The sequence below is a fragment of the Primulina eburnea genome, chromosome 6, assembly GCF_022965805.1.
Source record: "Primulina eburnea isolate SZY01 chromosome 6, ASM2296580v1, whole genome shotgun sequence".
NCBI lineage: Eukaryota > Viridiplantae > Streptophyta > Magnoliopsida > Lamiales > Gesneriaceae > Primulina > Primulina eburnea.
In genome coordinates, this window is record NC_133106.1 from 38,051,688 (window position 1) to 38,077,610 (window position 25,923).

Below are 25,923 nucleotides of genomic sequence, written 5' to 3' on the forward strand. Positions count from 1 at the left end.
GGTTGGTCACTGTTTGTAGGGCTCGTTTTCAAAATTATCTTTGATGTGACCTGACAAATTTATTGTATTTCAGTAGGATGGGCTCGTACCTTCCTCAATAAAAAAATATAATAAATCAAATTTTATTTTCAAATTTCACTTGCACTCATATTCCAAGTGGGGATTTGAAATTGATGTGCTTTGCATCATTGCATGCAATTTAAATAAAATAAAGATAAATTGAATTTGTGATTAATTTTATAAGAATTAGATGAAAACCTTTTAATAAGATTTTTTGGGTGTTTAGTTTCAATGAATAAAAAAATAAGGTTTATTTAAATGTTGTGAATTTTTTTTTTTTTTGAAAAATTATATTTTTGGTCTTGAATGTACGCATGTTTCTTCATATTTTTGGTAATTTTATTTATTTTTCAATGAGAATATTGATGTGGAGAACGCTGCATGATGTCACATCGATGTAATATTGAAAAAATTATTTAAAAAAACTAATACTAAAACTTGATAACAATGAGAATTAAAATTGTAAATAGATACATTACCAAAAATACGAATTTTCTTTATAATTTCTATATCTTCTCTGTGCATAAGAACAATTGGAATTAGTGATGACTTGAGAACCTTGTACAAATAAAGTAGATGAAAAAATGTCAAAATTTTCAAAAAAAAGTAGTTGATAATTGATATTGATGCAAAATAGTTTATATTATGATATATTATTGCGTTGAAATAATCTTGAACTTGCATGCACTAGTTTCGTTACAGAAATTTCAAAGTTTAGTTTATTAATTGAATAATATATTTGACAAACCACCTACATGTTTGTTATCACATTCCATTCAAAAATCAATGCTATCAAGAGTTAATGAAAGAAAGAAGTCCTACGTACCATTACTTTTGTTTAAGTATTGTTTTTGACAATTTTGTGAATGGTAACATTCTGAAAAATTAAAAATAAAAACCATATTTTTTTTTTAATTTACTGAAAATAGAGATATGTCATCGGTGCTTATTCACGATCAATATATCGATCACCATGTCCTTATTTTGCGACGCAAAAGCAGAAACCATTGAGATTGGTGTGATCAAAAGCTCCAAACACTAGTGCATATTAAGCTTATAAATGACAATCACATTATAATACAAGAACTAACATATCAGATTTAAAAAATATATACAAAAAAAAAAAAGGAAAAAGAAGAGAAAGAGAAAGAGGGCAAAGAGGATTAATGGAACAACTCCTAGGATTACAACTTCTGGAATTAATGCGGTTATAATTCGTATAAAAAGAGATTATACTAATTAAGAAAGAAAATAAAATTACATGCCCTAAGAAAACATATAAACACGTGTAATAAATCATGAAATTTTCAATAATTTCCTTATTTTTCAAATCCTAGAGATGATCGTCGTCTAAAAATGTTTGCCCAATTTAATATATAGTTTAATTTATGTATGATAATTGTAAATTTGTTTTACTACAACTAAAGATTTATGGTCACTAGTGCACTTTAAATAGTCCAATTGATATTTTAATAAATGGTATTAAAAACTAATTAATGGAGATAGAAACGGATGGATTGTAACACTACTCGTGAATGATGATTAGCAACATACAGTGAATCATGATATCAGTTTAATTATATTTCTTTGAAAATATACTATTTGTTAGTATTATCAACTATATATTAATTATAGGTTATAAGTAATACCGTTCGATATTTCGCACTAACAATTTTATCCACGATCCTAGCGCATAATCTTAACTGACAATTAATATTTTATTTTTATAATTTTTAAAATTGAAATGGTAGGATAGAAAAAAAATATAGAACGAGAAACGCGGAATATGAAGTTGACTGAGTGATTAAATGATATTTTTAGAGTTATTGATAAATTTTCACCAACATATTAAATATGGAAAAAATTTGTATGAGACGGTCTCACGGGTCGTATTTCGTGAGACGGATCTTTATTTGGGTCATCCATGAAAAATTATTATTTTTTATGCTAAGAGTATTACTTTTTGTTGTGAATATGGGTAGGGTTGACCGGTCTCACAGATTAAGATCTGTGAGACGGTCTCACATAAGACCCACTCATTAAATATTAGTTACTCTCGTGTTTATGACAAAAATTTGTGTAAAACGGTCTCACATGTCGTATTTTGTGAGACATATATCTTATTTGGGTCATCCATGAAAAAATAATATATTTATACTAAGAGTATTATTTTTTTATTGTGAATATAAGTAGAGTTGACATGTCTCACAGATAAAGATTCGTGAAACCGTCTCACAATAGACCTACTTTAACTTTAATTAACTTGTGAAAATAAAACATGTCCCTCTGCTAGAGGTGTTCCAGAAATGTCTGCGATCGAGTAAATAGTTCTACAAACGAATGAGAGTCAAGTTCAACGAATTTTCATTTAAAAAGATGGTCCATTTATAATCTAACATGATGTTGACTTGTGAATCTAATATTTTAATATATATTTTTTTTTTTTGCTCAATTTGCAAACTCAGCAAATACTTTGTTTTTCCAAAGTCTTTCATTTAAAATTCTTCTTTTAAGTACAACACAACTTCTTGAATTACCTTATTCGTTCCAATAATATTTAAATCATCAATATATACATGAATAATTACGCATCCGGATGTTGTTTTCTTAATAAAACAACAAAGGCATATTGAATTATTTACATATCCATTTATCATCAAGTGTTCACTTAGCCGATTATACCAAATTCGACCTGATTGCTTTAGCCCATATAATGATCTTTACAATTTCACATGATAACATTCTTTATGTTTTGAACTTTCTGCTCCAGATATCTTAATTGCATCCATAAGATGCATTTATAAATTTTCAGATACTGTCAAACTAATCAAATACCGAAATGTTATTGCATCTATAACAGGAGAATACGTTTCTTCATAATCAATTTCAGGCCTTTGAGAAAAAAATTGTGCAACAAGTCGAGCTTTATATCTTACTATTTCATTTTTCTCATTTCGCTTTCGAGTAAAAATCCATTTGTACCAAATAGGTTTTACACTTTCATGTGTAAGGACTATATCCAAAAACGTTACGTTTATTTAGCGAATCCAATTCAACTTGGATGGCGTCTTTCCATTTTATCCAGTCCTGTCGATTTTTACATTCACCAAAAGATTTTGGTTAATGATCTTCATTGTCATTTATAATGTCAAATGCCACATTGTAAAAAAATATCTCAACAATTTCTTTTACATCTTGTCAGTTACATATTTTTTCAGTATTAATATAATCGATGGAGATTTCACGATTATCATCAGTTTATGGTTCTAACATAATATTTTCATCATCGTGTATTTCTACCGGAATATCGATCTCTATTTTGTTATCATCGTGTTTCTCTATACTTTTTCTTTTTCGAGGATGTTTATCATTGGAACCGATTAGCCTTCCACACTTCCAGCGTTTAATGACATAATGAGTGTCTTCAATTTGTTTCTTTAAAATTTCAATTCGAGCAGAGGCATTTACAGTATGTATATATGATTTAGTTACCCTTTTTGTGTTTGCAAATGATCTGGTATTTGATTTGCTATTCTTTGCAAGTGCACAATTTGTTGTACATCTTTTTTCATATTGTTTAGTTCTTGGATCCAAATGTAACAATGATGATGTATACCATGTAATTTTCTTTTCGATGTGTTTCTTTTCTTCCTCTAACATTGGGAAGATTTTCTCATTAAAATAACAATCAGCAAAACGTGTTGCAAATATGTCGTCTGTCTGAGGTTCAAGATATCGAATTAGTCATGGGTTATCGTACCCAACATAAATTTCGATCTTTCTTTGAGGTCTCATTTTTGTTCGTTGAGGTGGTATTGTAGGCACGTATGTCATACATCCAAACATTATCAGATGAGGAATGTATGGCTCTTTACAGAAGGCAAGCTGCAATGTGGAGTATTTATGATATGCAATTGATCTGATGCAAATTAATACAGCAGCATGTAAAATTGCATGTCCCCATATAGAAACAGAGATTTTTGTTTTCATAATCATTGCTCTATCAATCGGTTGTATACGTTCAATCAATGATTCAGCTAATCCATTTTCTGTATGTACATGAGCAACATGATGCTCAACAGTGATTCTTATTGATATACAATAATCATTGAAATTTTAGAAAGTAAATTCACCAGCATTATCAAGTCTAATTTTTTTTGATTGTATGATATTGAAATTGATTCCGCAATTTTATTATTTGAGCAAGTAATCTTGCAAATACCATATTTTGAGTTGATAATAAACATGCATGTGACCATCTGCTGGAGGCATCGATCAATGACCATAAAATATCTAAATGGTCCACATGAGGGATGAATTGGCCTAAAAATATCACCCGGAATACGTTTAACAAATATAGGTGATTCAGTTTGGATTTTAGCTGGTTATGGTCTTATAATAAGTTTTCCAAGAGAACATGTTTTGCATTGAAACTTATTATTTTGAAAGATCTCCTCGTCTTTCAGCGGATGACCACATATATTTTTTATAATTCTTTACATCATTGTTGAGTTAGGATGTCCTAATCGATCTTGTTAATTGATTAATATTGGAGAATTATCAATTACCATATTTGATTCAATTGAATTTATATGTATATAATGCAATCCAGTAGGGAGCATTGTTAGTTTTTCAACTACATATTTATTTTCTGATTTATATCTAGTAAGACACATATATTTCTCATTTCATTTAATTTGTTTATTGTCTGAGTATCATACCCATTAGAATATATGTCATTAAAACTCTACAATTTTCTTTTCGATTGTGAGAATACATGATATCATTTATCAGAATTTTTGTACCATTAGATAACAAAAAATATGCTTTACCACAACCTTTAATCAAATCTACATGACATGATATTGTATTCACCATTATTTTTGTTGGTTTTAGTTCCAAGAAATATCTTTTATATCAGATAATAGTGTGCGTTGTACCACTATCAGGTATGCAAACTTCCATGAGATTAGTTCTTTGTTTAGATTTGTTAATAGCAGTTTTCATATTTGAACTTAAAAAAATGCAATGAAAACAATTACTGACAATAAATATGTAATTTATTGAAAAATATAAGACATATCATAATTATATAATAAAACATTAGCATATGAGAACATCAAAAATAAAATATTTTACATTTTAATTTCACCAATATATTGATCATTTTCAGGGAAATGACTCAGAAAATATGCAGCATCAAATTGAGTTGAGCACTCAAACGGCCACTGTGTTCAGTGAAGTTGGTCTCCTTTTCTTTTCTCTTTATTTATTCTTTATAGATCTTAGAAATGTGCTCGGGAGCTCGACAAATACGAGACCAACTTCCTGGAGTATTGCATCTAAAACAAGAACTTTCAAATTGTTTTGAGTGATTTCCATTAACACTCATGTTTTCATATTGTCTTTTCAGTGGGTGGTTCGTGACACCTTTTTTAGATGAGTTATAGAAGTAACTATCTCGATTGTTTTCAAAACTACGACCGTGACCACTTCCACGTCCACGACCTTGATTTCGACCTCGACCAAAACCTTGTCATTGGCTTTGATTTTGGTTCCAGGTTTAAATTCATTTTTAGTTACAACATTTACTTCTAAAAATGCTGTTGATCCAGTGGGTCGGGACTGATGATATCTCATTAGCAGCTCATTGTTCTTTTCTGTAACAAGAAGACATGCGATGAATTCATAATATCTCGCAAATCCACGTACTCTATATTGTTGTTATAGAGTTATATTTGATGCGTGAAAAATGAAAAACGTTTTTCAAGCATTTTAGATTCTGTAATCTCATGCCCAAAAAATATTAATTGCGACATTATTCGATATATCGCCAAGTTGTAATAACTGACTTTCTTAGAATCTTGGAATCTTAAGTATTTCATTCATCATAGGCGGTCAGAAGTATAAATTCCCTTATATGTTCAAATCTTTCTTTTAATCATTTCCATAAAGCCAGTAATATTTTTCAACGATATATTCACATTTTAATCCTTCATCAAGATGTCGACGTAAAAATATTATAGCTTTTACTTTTTCTTGTGATGACGAGACCACTTTCTTTAATGGTCTCACTTATACCCAATGACTTAATATGCATATTTACATCGAGAGTCCACGGCATATAATTTTTTTATGTAATGTCGAGCGCAATAAATTCGAGTTTTGCCAAATTTTACATTGTGGTACTAGAAAAATAACAATGAATTTTATTAATTAATTTCTAAATCTATTAACATGGTAATAAAAAGTAACTGATAAATTATAAATACAGCATTGTTAAAAATAAAGAAAAAATGTGAGGCAGATATTTCCGATAAATACAATACTAGTGAGTATAATAACCAAAATAACTATACAAAATAACTTTGAAAGAACTATTTTTCTTCTTCTTCGAAAATTTTGATGAAGAAAATTTTTAGGGAGGAAGAGTAAGTTTGGAGTGAGTGAATGTGTTTGTAAAATCATATTTATAGGGTCAAAATAAACCGTTTATGACCGTTACAAAATCTTAAAAAAATAAATGTATGTATATGTAAATTTTATGGTAATAATATAATGTATATAATATTAATCATATTTAAATAATTATGTATATCACATCACAATATTATAATGAGGTGTCAGAGATTCCTTTTATATAATACTATGACATTATACAAATACATATATAATTATTATATAACACAATAAAAATATATAAACAGTAAAATAATCATATCACGTTATTAATGAGGTGTCATAGACTCCTTTTATATAATAACATGATATTATTCAAATATATATACAATAAAATTATATAAGCAGCATAATAATATAATCACATCACTTTATTATAATGAGATGGCATAGGCTCCGGTTATAAAGTAACATTATATTATATATTAAATATATACACAATAAAAATAAATAAAAATAAAATAAATATTTTATATTTGAATATTGTTAAATTTTTCTTGTATTTTGGAGCTTGAAAAAATATGGAGAACCGAATCTTCGAGTATCGTGCTGATAACGTGTTAAAAGCAAAAATTTACGGTTAAAAATAAAAATCTCAAACTCACAAAATATATTAAACTACACACTTTATAAAATTTTGTCTACTCAATTGTGTTTTTCTTCACAAATTGAGAGACCTATTTGTAAAATTTCTTTTAAAATAATTTAAAAATAAATAAATCATTACATACATAATCACACACTAATTTTTAATATTTATAACTTTTATTTTTAACACTTAATCTTTTGTTTTCAACAAATACCATATAATATAAATAAATATAAAAATGTCAAGCCTTGGGAGCTAGCCATATATGGGTAACGAACTGCAAGCGACCAATAATAAGCGATATGATCATAAAAAAAATATTGGTTAATCCGGGGAATTACTCAGCAATAAAAAACACGAAACTAGCAAGTCAACAACGACATTTTCAAAATTTTACTATAGTAGTAAAACCGACCAACTTCGTCATGTTTCGAGATAAAAATACTATTTTTGACATAACAAGTAATACATTTTCATGAATCTGATCGAAGAAAAAAATTGTATAACAAAATTGACTCGTGAAACAGTTTCATAGAATTTTTATGTTTTTTTGGTTTTATTAATAAATATGAGTACAATATTAATTTTACTGCATATGCCAATTGTTTCCACACACTATTTAATGAATACTTGTACACCGACGCACGCTGTGTACAATATTTTTTATAATTTATTTATTTTATATTTAAATGAGATTGAAAACATAATTATAAAAAATAGTGAGGGAGGACATTGTAATTTCGATATATGAATAAAAAAATAGAAAAAATAAAGAGAAAACAAAGACCAAAGTAGGAGTTGAATCTAGATGCTTAAGAAACAAAAGCTCTATTCGTTAAGCTAAATGTGACTTATATTAAAATTTGTAATATATATAATTATTAAAATAGACCATGACACCAAAATTAATTATTCTAAAAGTTTCACACTTAATAATATGGAATATATATTCCCAACATTTCCGCCTATAAATTGGAACACGGCGCCGAGGCAAAATCACTCGCAAAATAACACACCTACTCAATTCTAGCTAATTGATATTGGATTGTTAGTTATTTTCCTGCCAACAAAAAAATCTAAAGCATGTCACGAATCCAGAGCCAGTTCTTTTGCTGTCCAAACAAATTTCCTACCATAAACCATGAAAAAATCAAGCTTTCTTTTTTATGTAGTACTAGCAACAAAAAATATTACACGACACGAGACAATAATTTGAAAATAAAAGCCTTCGATATACCATGTCGAATCCTCCGCCACCCTCTCGAATCGGAGCTTCCATTGATGGAAGAGTACGGCAAGAACCTGGGCGGAGTAGGGATCGATAAGTTTTTCCAAGGGAAAAACATATTTATCACCGGTGCGACGGGTCTCGTTGGAAAAGGTACAACTCCTACGTGCATTTTTCCCTCGTTAATTATTTACAACATTTTATAACGATGCATGTAAGATTAAAAATTCATATAATTTTTAATAAATCGAGCATTATTTTTTCCCCGTATACGTAAATTTTATCCTCTCCCGTATGAATATAATATATCTCTGATCTCGAACTCGATCGATAGTTCTGGTGGAGAAGATATTAAGATCAACACCAGTGGGAAAGATTTATGCATTGGTCAAGGCAAAGAATAAGGAAGCTGCATTAGACAGATTGACAAAAGAGGTATTTTTGTAAGTCTAGCTCGCAATTAATATATTAATTTTGATCATATGTATACTAATTATACAAATGTATAATATATACGTAGATTATAAACTCCGAGCTATTCAAATGTCTGCAAGAACAACATGGGAAATCATATGTTTCGTTTGTAAGGGACAAGTTGATTCCCATCGTCGGAGATATCACCAAACCCAACCTCGGAATGGACGATGATTCCGCAAATGCGATTACAAATGAAGTAAATGTGATTATACAATCTGCAGCTAGCACAACTCTGAATGACAGGTCATGATTTAAAAATTTGTCGTGTGTTTGTGTGTTTATTCTGCATGTCTTTTAACAGTAATTAACTTTTTTTTTTCAGGTATGACTTGTTAATTGATCTGAATGCCAATGCACCTCAAAGATTGATGAGGTTTGCCAAATCATGCAAGAATCTCCACCTTTTTGTCCATTTATCCACTGGTATACTCATGTTATATATACTAGATACACATGAAATTAACACATGACATGTCGAAATTAGTTCCGGTTTTAATGGCATATATAATGTCGCGTTTAATTGATCTGCAGCATATGTCAACGGAAGAAGGGAGGGGATGATCTTGGAAAAGCCATTGACAATGGGAGAAAATGTGAGAAATAAGGAGGATGATCAGAATGAGAATGGTCCGTGTTCGTTTCCTCGGTTAGATTTAGGCGACGAGTCATGGCTGTCGAGGAGATTGTGCACCAATTCCTCTGATCAAGATCTAATTATCGATGCTACCAAATATTTGAAGAAGTTGGGACAAGAAAGGTTATTTACTTGTATATATTATGATCATTTGATTTTTACATCCAACTTTTTTATTTTAGATTTTCTGTCTACGGTTATTTTCCATCTCATGTTCCATACTTTTAATTATATATATCTATTTGAATTTTTATTTTTTTACTACTTGATCATAAACATGGTTTTAATTAAGTATACTCCAGCATGTGTTTTACAACGAATTAGATAGAGTATGAAAATTCCCATAAAAATTTTGCGAGTTTTATTAGGTTACGATAGAAAATGACAATTAATGCATGCACCATTAAAGAATTGAAAAAGAAAGCCAAATTAGTATAAAATTTGATTTTTTCCCCCAATTTTACAGATCAGAATTTTACGGATGGTATAATGCTTATCATATGACAAAAGCCATGGGGGAGATGGCTATCCATGAAATCAAAGGAGAGGTACCTGTGCTCATTATTAGACCATCTGTTATTGAAAGTTGTTACCAAGGTCCTTTTCCTGGATGGATACAAGGAAATAGGTTCGGTTCGACTCGCTCCGCCCCGCCTCAACTTATTTTCCTTTTATGTATAAATTATAATGCTACTTAACCATACCAATCAAAGATTTTTTTATCTTATTGTGCTTGAACCAATGGTTTGGTAGGATGTATGATCCCGTGATCCTTTCTTTTGGAAAAGGCCAACTTCCAGCTTATTTGGCTGATCCCCAAGTTAGCATGGACATTGTAAGTACAATCAAACTGTTACCCTTTTTGGTCTTTTTTTAACTTGTACTCGGTATTATTTTGCATGTTACAAGTGTAATTATGACAGGGAACTATGCAGTATATTGAATAATTATATATAAGGTTGTACGTACTAACTAATACTTTATTTGGATTTGAAATCTAATCTGATCGATTATTTTAAATTTCTGTGCGTAGATACCGGTGGATATGGTGGCGAATACCATCGTTGCAGCTATTGCAAAGCATGGGCTTTTAGCAAAACCGGGACTGAATGTGTACCATGTGGCATCCGCTGCTAGAAACCCGTTGCCATTTTGCGACTTTTTCGACATGATTTACGAATACTTTGCTTCGACACCGCTACCGAATTCGAAACGTGAGAGCTATGTGATCAAGAAAATGAACTATTTCGACAATTTCAATGACTTCTCCGAACACACCCGACGCGAAATATGGGAGCGTTACAGGTCGACAAACAGTGCGGTTGGGACCGATGAAAAAGTAGTTATAAAACAATGCAAAGCGAAGGTTGCATATGCCGAGCAACTTTGCAAGATGTATGAATTTGTAGGATTCATTAAAGGAAGGTATGATCGATCAATGGTAATTTTATACTATTTGTGTATATATGGTTTAATTCTGTCTTAGAGTTTGGTCGACTGAAAAATAAGTCGTCGTTTTATTTAATGCTTTGATTGTGGTTGTGCGCAGGTTCCATACGGGAAATACTCAGAGATTATTACAAGAAATGTCCGAAGAAGAGCTAATAAGCTTTGAAATAGATGTGACAAAAATAGATTGGACAAAGTATTTTCAAGAAATTCACATTCCCGGTTTGAGAAAATATGTACTTGATCACAAAAATATATGTCCATAAATAATCTTTATATTTTATCTTCCGTTGACTAGTCATAATTATCATATTCTGCCGATATATAATTTTAATTAATTATGGAAAATCGAGGATTGTAATTTTTTTTCTCGATGTACAATGTGAAGTGTCCCCATCTCCATTAATGATCGAAGTACTTAAATAGTGTAATGAATTTTATACTCGCGTAAAATTTATTGATAAGTGAAGTTCAAATATAAAAAATAGAGTATGAATAAGTACGACACCCATTTAAATAACCAAATTATAAATTTTAGACTCATGCACTTGCAAATAAATATCACAGCTCTCAAATTGTAATTAAATGTGTGTTTAAGCTCTGAATTTGATATGTTGTCCATCTATCGTGTCCATTTATCCTACCAATCGCTGATGTGACAATCATATATTGAATACAATGAAGAGCAACTAGCAAATAGATCAATATTTTGTTATATATATGGATGAATTTCGTTTCAAGATGGAGTACGTGTCTTGAATGGCTAAGACACATTATTTTTCCCCCCCTTTTTTTGAAGCTTATAGGCCACAGAATTTGATGACCGACCCCGTCTGGTAATTGAAAATTAAATGATGTACATGATTGATCGGAACAAGATAGAAAATTAGATAACAATATCCATTCTTGACCAAATCCCTCATGTATTTATATTTACAAAACAAAACAACACAAATCACAGAATAGTATTATACTGAACAAAACAGGAAAATGGGAATATTTGACATCTTAATTAAAGTTTTGAAAACATTAATAAGAATATTTGACATCTTAATTAAAGTTTTGAAAACATTAATAAATAAGTTGATGAGACGTTCATATACCATTTATACATGAAAACATCCTGTGGCTTCTAAACCTGACGAGTTGCTTAGGCTTGTCACAGCCACGATCAAGATATTCGAATTCATGAGATGCAGAAGCACTAGTCTTGACATGATGATCCACATGGACCGAGTTATACCGCCGGTGGTGAGCACCACGGGAACCCGGTACCTTCGCCGGCTCGGGTCGCAATATCATCGCATCACGAGGACGATAAGCATCCTCTGAGTGGTAGAAATCCGATATGTTATAAGACTCTGCCGCCCCGGAAGAGAGACACTCGTATCTTCTTCGAATTTTATTCTTCCTTAAAGTTTTATACACCAACGGAAGAAAGCCCTCCATGAAGTAGTTTTTGGTGATGGTATTATTTATATATATTGAATCGATTCTTTTGTAGGTATGGGATGGGAGTTGAGGGCAAGTAAAATGATAATTGTTTGTAGACTTTGGGTTCGGTGAGTATTTTATTATTAGTTGATATTTGGGAAGACTTTTTCTATCTAAATAATAATACAAAAAGTGGAAGCAAATAACGCGTTTCTTGTTTTTTTTAATCGAAAAAACATACCAAATTGAGCATTTTTTATGCTTTCTTTGAGAAAATGGAGTATTTTATTCTCTAAGTGGTATGCATATGTATATCTAATATATATATATATTTTCGTGTCTAATGTTTTATTGATCAACTTGAGAAAGAAATAAAATAGTTACAAGACTTCAAAAATCCTACGCTTAACTTGCTCGGCCGTTCTTCTATGTTGTAATATGAATGGGAAAATAATTTCTTGATCAATTAATTTTTCTTATTTTAGGTTTTGGTGCATTAGTTTTGATTTTTTTTTTTGTTCCCATCCTAATTTATCACAATCCTGACATGATATAATAAAATAATGATTTAATAAGTCATCAATTAGATAAAAAAACAAACAATTTTTTTAAAAAAATAATGTAATAAAAACAAACACAAAATTAGACAAGTTAATGAACTTTAATATAAAAAAGTATATTAAGAACAATATTAGGGCTTTGTACTACTTATAAAACCTTTTTATTAAAACAAATGTCTTTGTAAACTATTTTATAAAAATATTTTTACAGTTAAAAGTGTTCATTTTCATCGTTGTCTTTATTTCTAAAACATAAAAAAATTTCTCAATTATTTTTCAAAAACTATACTTAAAATTTTTTTTAACAAAAATCTTATCCAAAAACATATTTTTAAATTTTTTTTACTTATAAAACACTAAAACTATTTGTCTACTTCAATTTTAATTTGGTCAAAAAAGAAGTTGGGGTTGGGGTTGGGGTTGGCGTTGGCCGGTTGGGGTTGGGGCTAGTGGAAGTCTTGCCGATCTTTTTCAAGGAATACCTTTATTTCACTCTGCTTATTTAATTATATTATATATATATATGTATATATTTTTTGTTTAGCAGCCTCACCAAGAGTTCCAAATATTAGGTTGTTACGAGGAAGCTAACTCCTGAATTAATATATTATATTCCAACAAAAGTTTGATGTTTTTTTCTTACAAAATAATAGATAATTTTCATATTATGTTTCATTATGGAACAAAAAGGTTGCAAAATTACCATTCCTAAGTTTTCGATATGAAATGAATAATCAAGGTCGACTTTATGTATATTTACAACGAAAAGTAATATTTTTGACATAAAAAATATTTTTTCATTAATTAATTAGGTCGGGTAAAAAATTCATCTCATAAATCTGATCTATGAAACAATTTTATAAGAATTTTTGTGTTAATTCTAAGTACGTATTGTATAAGATATATATTAGACACGTCACAAAAAAGTCATGTCTCTGTCTCTCTTGTTCACCCACCCAACTTTTAATTTGGCCTCTCAACATTCATGTGTAGATATATATATATATTGAAAAAAAAAACTATATCTACTGAAAAAAAAACAACTTTTTTTTCAAACTTATAGAAGAAGGTATGTATTTGAAATAAGCATTTAAAAAGATGCCAATAATATATAAGATGATGTATGCATGACTAGGAAATTAATTTTATCCTTCCCTTAGCTTTGACTAATAATTAATTATTTATATTCATTATCTTATCCTATATATATAGTTTTTATTATGATCCAGTCAACATCAAATTAACTCAGTCAAGACATTAAATAAAACAAATAAAATATTATAAAGTATTTTTAGACTCTTTCAATTATCAAGAAACGCATGCATGTTAGCTATATATAATATAAATTGGTATATATTATTTATTCAACATCTTAATTTAAAATTAATCCATGTTGTTACCTAACAGAAGATAAACACGCAACAATACTAATGTTGAAAATTTTAAATTCTTAATTAATTATTGTAATGGATTTTAACCAGTCACACTTTCCAAAAGTTTAATTATTAACTAAAATGTGTAATTTTAACACGAACTCCTCACGTGTCGTATTTGAGAGACGAATCTCTTATTTGAGTCGTCCATGAAAAAATATTACTTTTTATTGTGAATATGGATATAGTTGACACGTATCATATATTATGATCTGTGAGATCATAGGGTACCCACTCTTTAACTTAATACAGTTGGGAGATTTTAAAAAATAAACAGTTGAAATTAGTTTTTAGTTGGTGCAGCGTCACTGTCTTAGTCCTTGAGTTACACATCACCTGTTCCTGCACTGAGGTGCGCTCTTTTTATTCAAAAAATAAATTATGGTAAAGAGAGAAAATTTGTAGGGAAAATTATTATCTACTACTTCACTAATGAATAGTTTTTTGTTGATAAAAAAAGTTCTGTATATTAAATATTATTTTTTTTAAATCATTGTTTCCACTTTCATTTTTATTACGACTTTCGGTTGTTTTTGAAAATTTACATCTTGAGTCCCAAAACTTAAATTTTTATATTCAATATAAACAATTATAATGAATGGAATGAAACTGAGATTCGTGTATATATATAATTTTAATATACTACACGCTTATTATATAGATTTATTTGAGCACCAATAAAGTGACAATCGCCTATTGAATATGATAAAATATAGAAAAATTGAACATCAATATGTGAATGATAAGTTTATCCGATGAATGCAATGTATATATTTAAAGTTCAAGTTTAAGAATGATTTTGTTCGTGTAAATTTGGAGTTTCGAAATTACCCGAGATAATATTGGTTTTCAATCAAGATTAAAGTTTAAAATTTACCTCTTTCATGGATTTGAATTCTGATGAGTTGGAAGCTGATTAAAAATAATATTCCCAGCAAGATACTCGAGAAAATTTAGTAAAATTATAATTATGTAGATCCATAATACATGATATTTCAAACTAATATCACAAATCTTGCTCATCGCCACTCTTGCTATCTGTGATTTCCGACAGATCACAAACTGTTATACATCTCTTACCCTTGTAGAATCCTATACATTACTATGAAAGTTACAACACCATAATGAATACTTCCCCTTTATTCAACCCCCAAAACTAACAAAATCATCACCATTCGATACGAGCTTCCCGGACGAGTTTTCCAGTGCGTAGAGTTCACTATGCACGTGTAACTGGTTCTAAACAGCATACATTCTCTTGTATCTCTCACTGTATGTCTCTGGATCCGACACCATATTAGACATTGAAAAAGAACGTGAGAGCGTCCCACCTCTCCTTATGGTTCTCATTCTCGAGTCTTCTAACCGGTGCTGAACCACACAAAAGCACATTGAGCCAATTGTAGTCATCATTATAATGGAACCAAGCACGGTAGCATATATAGCAAGCCATTTCTCATGAGCTCCAACAACAATATACGTAAGCGAAATAAAAGCAATTGAAATAAAGAGACAAGCCAACCACATAAGCTTGTTTATAATAAACATGAGCTGCTTCTTGGCCTGGTGCTCGATCACAACCACAGATGTTTGAACCAGGACCACAGCCAGGGAGATGAACAAGGCAAAACTGTCGAAAAGAAAGAAGACTACAAAAGCTGCATTATTTGCTATGTTGGCCTCCCCTAAAGCGAATCCATTGGTTTTCTTCTCGACATATTGGCCAGGTACTGTGAAGATGGCGGCAAAAGCAACTGTAGCAATAAGGACAGCCACGACTGTTGCGGAAGTTATGGCATTATTAAGACCCTCAAGGTGAAGCTTCTTAACTTTCTTGGCAATTTTTCGTACCCTGAAGCCAGTCTGGCGACTCTGCTGGAGTTGGGACTGGACATCATGTTTAATGTCACTGACGGTCTGCTTGAGTTGCTTTGCCGCACTTTGTGGTTTCCCATGATCTTTAGAATGCATAGCTCCTGCTTCCTTCAAGATGGTAACTAGTTCGGGAGTTTCAAACTTGCTGGCAATATCCAGAGGCGTCTCTCCAGAACTATTAGTTGCATTTAAGTCAATACCCTCATTGACTATTAAACATCGTACTATCTGCAAGGTAAGGAAACAATATCTCTGCCTTAGCCACTTTGAGAATGTAAACAGTGACACAGCAAGATTTTTTGAACGAACCTGAATACGGCCTTTTCTTGTTCCAATATGGAGGGCAGTGTTGCCCTTGGTATCTTCCAACTTCAATACAGTCGGGTCTGGTTTTATAAGCTCCATGACAATATCTACGTTCTGCCCCTTAACAGCCATATGCAATGCTGTTTGGCCTTTTCTATCAGGTTCTAAAACCAGTACTCGGATCTTTTTTCAAAAGGGATTTTACTATTTCCAAATGGCCCATCCTCGCTGCCGTGTGAAGCACAGTCTTCCCATTATTTCGAGCAATCTTCGCTAGGTTGGAATCAATATCCAGAAGGAGGTTTACCACGTGAACATGTCCCTGAGCAGCTGCTGTATGTAAGGCAGTAGAATTGGTAGCATCTGTGGTCATGATCAGGCTGGGGAAAAAACGAAGCAGTTCCTTCAGCACATCTGTAATTTACCAAATACTGATGAATATGAGCACTTGAAATCTCTTGGACAACTTTTTTCCCCTTTTTGGGTTGTTCAGTTGCTTCTTTTTATTTCAAATTTTATTCCAATATACTTGTGCGAATTCATTGTACACAGAGTCAACTACTAGATAATCTGACATATGGGAAAGGGCAAGGATTTGAACACTTCTAACACTCCACCAAGATTGGAAAAACAAAATTCAGATGTAATTTATCTTTTAATTTGCGACTCTTATTTCCATTTTCTAAGCCCACCTTTGCTTAATAATACTTGTAAGCATCAAGCATGCAGAGTCAACTCCACAAATCTAGAATATCTTTCACGTTTATCCACCTTGAATAACTCTCTCCACATACAAGGGTAAAAATCAGACTTGAACACTAAGAGTTCCCATTATCTAGGAAAGGTTGTGAGGGAAGTCCCACAACTCCACAAATCTAGAATATCTTTCACGTTTACCAAATTGAACCCAAAAAAAAACATTTAGGAAATCATATGTACATGATACACCAAGAAAAACCCATTAGCAAAGAAAAGCCAAAAACCACCAAAAGCATTAAGAAAGCACAATCATCAACAATACTGCTTCCATAGCTAAAAGCCCTCTAGAAAGAATGGATAACTGATAAAACCGAGCAACAAATAACTTGATTAAAAACTTACCAAGATGACCCTGCTTGGCAGCCACATGGAAGGGATCATAGCCATTATTAGCCGCAATGGAGGCAACCTCAACATCCGAATAACTCAATAACTCCCCAACAACCGATACATGCCCGTTTTCTGCAGAAACATATAAAGGAGTCTCGCCTTCTAGGTTCTGATTCGACAGCAAATCTCTTACACCGTTATTAATATTATCAAATTTCTGAATTATTTCTTTCACCCTCCCTAAATTCCCCGACCGAGCGGCAAGATGAAGAGGGGAATCCCCTCGCTTCCCCGGGGAATCCTTGTTCTTTTTCCTCTCACCACCAAAACTCAGCTGCCTCTCCATTGCTAGCCTGAAGCTTTTCTGCTTCTCCATTAACCCTTTAAAGCTCTTCTGTTTCTCCACCACTATACCACGAAAACTCCTTTGTTTCTCCATGATAGGCTCCATATCTGTCGAAAGTTTCCTGTAATGAATGTTCAAACTGTTTCACTCACTGTAACTTCATAAAATCAACCACATTTCTCCATGATCAAACATAAATTTCACAAAATTTAAATGATTAAGCACACCGTCTCAAGAATTTAAAGACGTCGCTTATAAAAAAAAACCTGATAGAAAAATCAGACAAAAGAACAAAGTACCTGGCCTGGGAATCTTGATAATGATATAAAGCTAAAAACTTCGACCTCAAAACTCTTGCAGAACCTCACAAGAACCCATCAACAAACTAAAATCTATAAAACCCCAACCTAAAGTGGATGTAATAACTCAAACCGCTTCCAAAAATAACCAAGTTGCACAGAATAAAGATCCCGAATTCTATCGATTTCGACGTAAAATCTGAAATTAAAAGAACTGATTCCAAGAGCCACCGTCAAGATTAAAGATTGGAAATTTTTTCAAGCTATCAATTATCCTCTCAAGATGTACACTATCAATATGAGTTGCTGCAGTTCTCCTGACTTTAAAGCACAACTTTTCTGGATATCAGTGGAGTTAGATCACATGTCCGAATTTTATTCTTATTTCTTATTCAAAAAAAATTCAAACAAGTAAATATCACTTAATTACTTCTTATTTATTTCACTTTTTGGTTGATGTTTCGATCTGTGCAAGACAACACTTGCATAATATATTATTTTCCTACTTTATATAATTAAATTATTATTATTATAACTAATCACCCAATTATCATAAAATGGTCTTCCGATATTTTTTATTACATGTATTAAAAAACATAATTCATTACATGGGGAGGAGTTTTTTGTCTTGTTGATTGTTTGAAATGAGCAAAATGTAATAATTAGTTAATAATCTTTGATAGAGAGGATTGATCATATGCTAATATTTTTAATAAAATACACAATTCTCCTTTTTTTTTTTTTGCTCTAACTGTTCGGCCATCAACATCATAGTGATTAATACATATACAACATTACATTCAGATTTTATGGCAATGTTGGGAACGACTCTAATTTTTGCATCATTCTTGTCAACGGTCAATATTGGGAGGTTTACTAAAAAGAATGTAGTACGTCCTCTTTTCATGTTTCAAGTCAAAATCGAAATATATCGACTAGCAATTATATATATTAAAATAAAATCAGAAGAAAATTTACATATAATTTCATTCAAGGGCGGCTATTGCTAATATATATAGCTGACACGCCACATGATCAAAGAAAATCGAGCTCGTGGGTTGATCTCCTTAGACCAAACAACTTGTGGGCTTGACTCGACCGGTAGTCGTCCCTGCCGCATTAGAACACAGAGACTTGGGCGCATGATTCCGGTAACTTAGGCTAACGTTTTCCAATTTGATTTGGTCGCAGGGTCTGATCTTGCTGCAATCAAATTTCACAGCCACTTCAGTGGCTGATGTCCCGTGAATATCCCGATAACTAACATCTCTAATCTTCACACCTGACACCTATATGAAATAACATCATATGAATATATATCAAATGTGCTAATTAGTCATCCAATGGAAAAATAAAATAAAATTTTATGAATAATATTTTTACTGAAAATATAAGTTTTATAAATAAATAATAATAATAAAAAAAAAACCTGTCCAGGACAATTTTTGCTGCCGGGGCAATAATTTTGGTCTATCACGATAGGGTTTTGCACATTGGTCATTATCGCATGCTGAAACACAACATTATAAACAAACCCTTTGCTTGGTCTTCCCCATGTCTTAATCCTCAGCCCATTTTGTGCATCTTTAAACGTAACCGTTTTAACTGACACATTTTGTACTCCAGCTTCATCAAAATCCTTGCCTAAGCTTCCAATGCTGAGTTCAAGTTTCGAGATGGGAAAAAAATCCAAAGACGTTGAAACCAGTTATAATATGTGAAATTCATCAGATGCTGTGTATTATATTCAGAGAAATTTGTGCACATACCTGATGCCATGTCCGGGGCCACAGTCGACCTTTTCGATCAACAAATTGGTGGCTCCAGGACCGATCGAGACGCAATCGTCTCCAGTACTGATTTTAGAGTTCAAAATGGTGACATCGGTGGATAATTGAACGTGAATCCCATCTGTGTTGGGGCTGTTTCGTGGAGCCAAAATGTTGACTCCTTGCAACTTCACGTTTTCGCATCCGTTTATCACGATATGAAACATTTGGCTATTCAGGGATTTCAGTCCAATAATTTCCTACGTTTTTTGAATTCGATACTCCCAAAGACTGCGAGATAAATGAAATTTCGAAATTTTGTCCAAATTTAAACTTATAATTTTTAATTAGCGAGCAACAAATAATCAAGGTCAATTACAGCAACATCTGCTGCGTGCATACACGTACAATATGTGATTATGATTTGAATGTAAATTTACTAATAATTTTAGTTGAAGCTTATGTTTGGAAATGTTGACTTATCAAGATATATATAACAAATAATACAATAATATATATAAAGATGCCGACATGTAATTGATTTCGTCGAGCAAGTCGGTTCAAGAATATTAGTGGACAGATGCGTTTAATCATTTCGAGAAATTAGATACTTACGTTATGTAATTTATTAAAATTTAAAACAAATTTAATGTGTGATTATTGTCTTTCAAATAACCGTGACCATACACTTTCTCACTAACCTGAAAGTAGTTAATCTCCTACAAATATGGCCACTTAACATCCCACATGACCAAGAAATCATAACCTCCCATTTTGAATCCTCCAAGCTTTAATTCTAGCCTAGCAGCTTGCTTGCACCACAATACTAAAAACAAATACTTTTAAATATAAAAAAATCCATGTTTTGAAACCATAATCAAGGGAAATCAGTAAGTTGAGAAAATAAAACAAAAAAAAAATTGTTACTACGGATGTTTTGCAAAAATACGAGAATACAAAAAACACTTACAGTCGCACCACTAGGGCAATTGCTGCCATGCATCTTACAAGCCCACAAGCCGGCACCTTGGCCATCGAGGGTGCCGCCTCGAATAGAAACACCATCGACCCCCTCGAAAAGTAGCCAGTTTCCGACATTCCCAATGACGTTATAGTTGAGGGGGGCAACGAGGGTGCCGTCGACTTGAACGGTTATGGCCTTATTCTTGCAAGGACCACTAAAGTGTAAGTTCTTGAGCAAGAACCTTCCTGCTGCACATAAATGGTGGAGGGATTTGTTGAGCCACAGGCCGAGGACCATGCCTGTTGAGAATGCGGCAGTGGAGTCGGTCTTTGCATCTGGCTTCGCACCTAAATCCACGACATTTATTATGGTTGGAGTAGCAAATGATTTGTGGTATAAGATGAAGAAAAGTGCAAGAACAAGTGTGTTGGCAATAGAGTTCGTAAGATGCATTTTGTACGGGATTTTTTTAGTGGGTTTTGAGAGGGGGGGGAGGTTTTGATTTTATTTTGGGAGTTGGGAGTTTTTGGGTAGTGGGGAGTTGCATATTTATAGGTTGATTTGGAGGTAAAAAGCTTGTGTTTTCTACGATAGTGGTTTCTTTTCCTTTCTTTTCTTCTTTTGAACCGAGAGAAAATAGAAAGGGAAAGTGTATTTTAATTAAAATATAAGTCAATCAAATACGGAAATTAATAAATTGGTTAACCTTTGTGGGTATTGCTAACATTCAACAGAAAACGGCTTTGCTTGGGACAGAAAATTTAGCAAACAGTTGGATGCTTCTTGGAGTGCGTGAACTTAGACAAAAATGATTCGATATATTATTTATTATCTTAATTAGATACTTTTATGGATAAAAGATATATATTAGACGGATTAATATGTTATATACTGAAAGACACGGAGATGACGTGCATAGAAAACACACACACACATATAATGTAAGTTACATATGTATGTTAATCTAGAACATAAAACTTCTCCCCTACAAGCAACTGGTTGGGTGTACAACTCCCGTGGCCGTGCCCCGGGCATTGTCACAGGACGCAATGGCTGTTTTATCTCCGTGAGTAAGGTTGATTTCATCCAAGGTGATTCCTTTGCAGGGATATGTTTTACTGCAGTCAAATTTTATTGCCACTTCCGTTGCCGATGTTCCATGAATATCTCGATACGTTACATCGCTTATCTTCACGCCCGAGCTCTGAGGAAATTAGTGTCAGAGACAGACTATATATATTTAATTTTAGTTAAGATTTTGGATGATAATTTACCTGGTGGGGACAATTATGGTCGTTGGGGCAGTAATTTTGGTCAATAATAACGGGATTTTGGACATTAACCATGACAATATGCTGGAATAAGACATTACGAACGAAGCCATTGCTAGGCCTTGCCCATGTCTTCACCCTCACGCCATTTTCAGTTCCAGTCAATGTAACTGTTTTAACGGTCACATTCTGTACTCCTGCCTCTTCCATATCCCACCCAAGACTTCCAATACTGCCCCGAAAAAAATTTAATAAATAATTTATTATTAATATCACAATATCGTGAAATTAAGTCGATCGATGTACCTTATCCCGTGTCCTGGGCCACATGCGATGTTCTCGATCCATATGTTCGAGTTTCCGGGGCCGATAGAGATGCAATCGTCTCCGGTGCTGATGTAAGAGTTGGACGATGGTGACTCCCCACGACTGTTTCACGTGAAGACCATCGGTGTTGGGACTGTTTCCGGGGGCTAAAATTTTCATATTGACGAATTCGACATCGTGACATCCATCCAACAAGATGTGAAACATTTGGCTGTTTGTTGAGGATAATCCGTTGACAATTATTTTCTTCGAGTTGTAGAACAACAATGACTGAGAATTTATCAGAATCAAATTACAATTAAGTATCAATTGAACTCTATTTGTAAACAAGTATTCGGGTATAAGACATAATTTTTTTGGTTGGAAATGTAATTAAAATGCACCCGAAACTATCGATTTCATACTTTTTTTTTTTATTTTGTGCAAATATCCTCTTCAGATTTCTATCATAATTTAGCGCATGTAATTTCATACCAAACGTAATTTAAATTTATTTTACAAATAAATTTTTATTTATGCATGACTAAGACAATAACATATTCTAGCTAGCCAGAGGTGTTTAACACATGCAAATGAAACCTACTAAATTAAATTCCCACGTTAACTAATATCGACATACCGTAGCTCCTCGAGGACAACTCTTGCCAGAATTCTTGCAAGCCCACAATCTATTGCCTCGCCCATCTAGGGTTCCGCCGTATATCGAAACTCCGGTAACGCTTTCAAACTTCACCCAGCTGTCGGTACCCCCGATAACATTATAATTTAAGGGAGCTACTAGAGTTCCATCTATGCGAATAGTTGTTGCATTGTTTTTACATGTTGCCCCATCAAAACGAATATTTCCCGAAAGATATCGTCCCGGTGGCACGTAAATCACCACCGGTTGCCTGGTAGAACAGGCTGCACCCCATGCAGAAAGAAAAGAATTTGCACAGTCGGTTTTGGCATCGGGTTTTGCCCCGAAATTCATCACGTTGTAGATTTTGTTGGCTGCAGATGATGATGGTGAGAAGTGGAATAAGGTTAAAATGAGAATTTGGATCATTTTTGTTTGCCTAAGCAAACATTTAGTTCTGTGACTTTTGTATTGTGTGTCATTGATGTCTTAATGAGGTATTTATAAGCCTTCATTTTCATGTAAATCATAGATATATATATATATATATATATATATATATATATATATATATATATATATATATATATATATATATCCCATATAGCTAGATTCCGTTTTTGGTCCTTTCTAATTACTTTGTCCTATTGTAGCTCTAGAAATTGAGAATTTAAACCAAAGAAAATTAATTCGATTGACGTTTAGCATTTGTTCGCTTACATATAACAAAGGAACAGGAACCCTGAGAATTGCTAGCGTACTGTACCTACCTAGCTAATTTCCAGAGAATTTATTAAGTATATAATTGAAATATGTTTCCACAACAAACGAAAACTGTTTTGGGCCCGCCGAGGTTGATGGTTTTTCATGCCAATAATATATTGTTATTTGGTAATATTAGGGAAAGATAGATAAATGAACAAATTAAATGCTTAATCTCGTACTAAGATAGTATTTGCAAGAACTTATATGTTAACAATTTCGAATCACTTAAAACAAACTCTTGTAAACACAATACTTAAATCCGATTAAATTTTTAAAAGCTTGAAACTTGATTTCGACTCTTGGTCACTTTTTAGAACCTTTAAAAGCTTAAATCGTGTGTGTAGATACACTATTGTGCTGTAGACCAAATAGTGAAATAATTGAACAGTAAAAATATGGTGAGGTATGTAGATTTCGTTTTACATTTTATCCAAAGTGAAAATTAATATCCGATTAATCAGGTAACGTGCTAATAGAGTCATGCGCATAAGAAGTAAAATAAAGATAGGCACCATATTAAGGCGAGAAAAGAATGCCCATAGCGCACCTTGTTTGGCATCTTTTAAAAAAAGGAAAATCTGTTTTCTCTAGTTTTTTATGTTTTTTTTTTTCCATTTTAGATCCGATAACTAATCAAAATTGTGTTTTAATCATGTATTTTCATTTATTTGGGTAATCTTGGTATAGTGTTTTGTAATTTTAATCATTTTTATATTAAAATACTTACGTGACAAAGAACACTTCAATACTACATCAGCCTCACGTATAAAAAAAAGAATATAATTGAAATTTGATAATTCGAGAATAAATATTGTGTTTTTACCTATTAATTTATATTTTAGAAAACTAAAGTATAAAGCCACAATTAAAGATAAATAGTTGTTACCACTAGGGGATCGGTAATTAGTTGAATGTCATGTTTACTGTGTATATCTTTTTGGTTGGACGAACCCACTTTTACTCTGTGTACGCTGAACCTAGTCAAATTTGTAATTAATCTAATCAATTGCATTACATTGCGTTTAATATTGACCCACGTGTATATTGGTTTTTCAAATGTGTGCAATAAATTTAATCAACTTCATAACAAAATAAAGTTTGGCTCTGATTTGTTTTTAAAATAGCCAAATCATACCCTTTTTTCCCCAACTGGTGCAAAAAATGTTGAATTATTTGGTTGAGTAAATTAAGTAATTATTCTTTATCTTACGTAGAAATACGTACATTCATTTAAATGATTTTTTTATTAACAGATGATATGAAATAAATAGTTGAGAGTAAATTCCACACTTCTTATTTAAATTGAAGAAATGTAGGCATAATTGTCACCTAGCATTAGAAAGCAGCAAAGGATGTAATTAATAACGTACGAGTAAAACCGGATTGATTTTGTTTCGGACAAAAGTTCGAACGTCCAACCCAATTTTATTGGTTTTGTGAAGTTACAAACCAAACCATATCATTGATAAATTTTTAAAAAAACAAATGTGGTGTCTCTGTTCGGTTCGATTTGGTTCTTGATTCGCATGAGCAATTTAAATTTTTTTTCAAAAAAATATTTTACTAATTTTTAAATATAATTTAAATTTCTAAACGCGAGCTAATACAATCAGATTTCATTTAACATTTTATTATATGATTATGTCATTACAAATATAGGATTAAAAAATATAAAAAAATAAGTAAATATCAATATACATACATAATACTAAACTAGCTCATGATATGATATAAATAAAAAATAAAATAATATATATATTAAAAAATTATATATTTCTGAAATCGGTTGGGGTTGGAATTTTTTAATCAAACTTTGAACCGACCAATTTTTTTTTTTCTCGTTTTGATTAATTTTAAAATCAACTCAAATCAGGCATCCAAGCCAGGCTTGGACTACACCAGTGTATGGGCCGTATTTCAAGTTTCAGCCCACTTAATAAAGTGTGGTAAAAAAAATAATTCAAGCCCAG

The 25,923-nt window shown here is 32.0% G+C and overlaps 1 protein-coding gene and 3 pseudogenes across 1 annotated transcript; 1 reads left to right on the plus strand and 3 right to left on the minus strand.

Annotated features, from left to right (window-relative positions):
* Positions 1–8,118: 8,118 nt before the first annotated feature.
* LOC140835094 (fatty acyl-CoA reductase 2, chloroplastic-like) lies at positions 8,119–11,243 on the plus strand. Its single transcript, XM_073200441.1, has 9 exons — positions 8,119–8,489; positions 8,671–8,771; positions 8,857–9,056; positions 9,136–9,236; positions 9,345–9,570; positions 9,914–10,075; positions 10,201–10,282; positions 10,481–10,872; positions 10,997–11,243. Exons 1-9 carry the CDS (start codon positions 8,192–8,194, stop codon positions 11,160–11,162), a joined length of 1,728 nt encoding a protein of 575 aa, XP_073056542.1. The 5' UTR covers positions 8,119–8,191; the 3' UTR covers positions 11,163–11,243.
* A 4,020-nt stretch (positions 11,244–15,263) lies between these two features.
* LOC140835095 (uncharacterized) lies at positions 15,264–18,566 on the minus strand (annotated as a pseudogene).
* Positions 18,567–19,159: 593 nt separating this feature from the next.
* On the minus strand, positions 19,160–21,473 carry LOC140833613 (polygalacturonase-like; annotated as a pseudogene).
* A 427-nt stretch (positions 21,474–21,900) lies between these two features.
* On the minus strand, positions 21,901–23,631 carry LOC140833614 (polygalacturonase-like; annotated as a pseudogene).
* Positions 23,632–25,923: the final 2,292 nt, after the last annotated feature.

Excerpts from the sequence above, each read along its gene's own strand:
- LOC140835094 (XM_073200441.1), top strand. The coding sequence starts at position 8,192 with ATGTCACGAATCCAGAGCCAGTTCTTTTGCTGTCCAAACAAATTTCCT. Across the intron at positions 8,490-8,670 it reads GACGGGTCTCGTTGGAAAAG|TTCTGGTGGAGAAGATATTA; the intron begins GTACAACTCCTA and ends CTCGATCGATAG. Across the intron at positions 10,873-10,996 it reads GTAGGATTCATTAAAGGAAG|GTTCCATACGGGAAATACTC; the intron begins GTATGATCGATC and ends GGTTGTGCGCAG.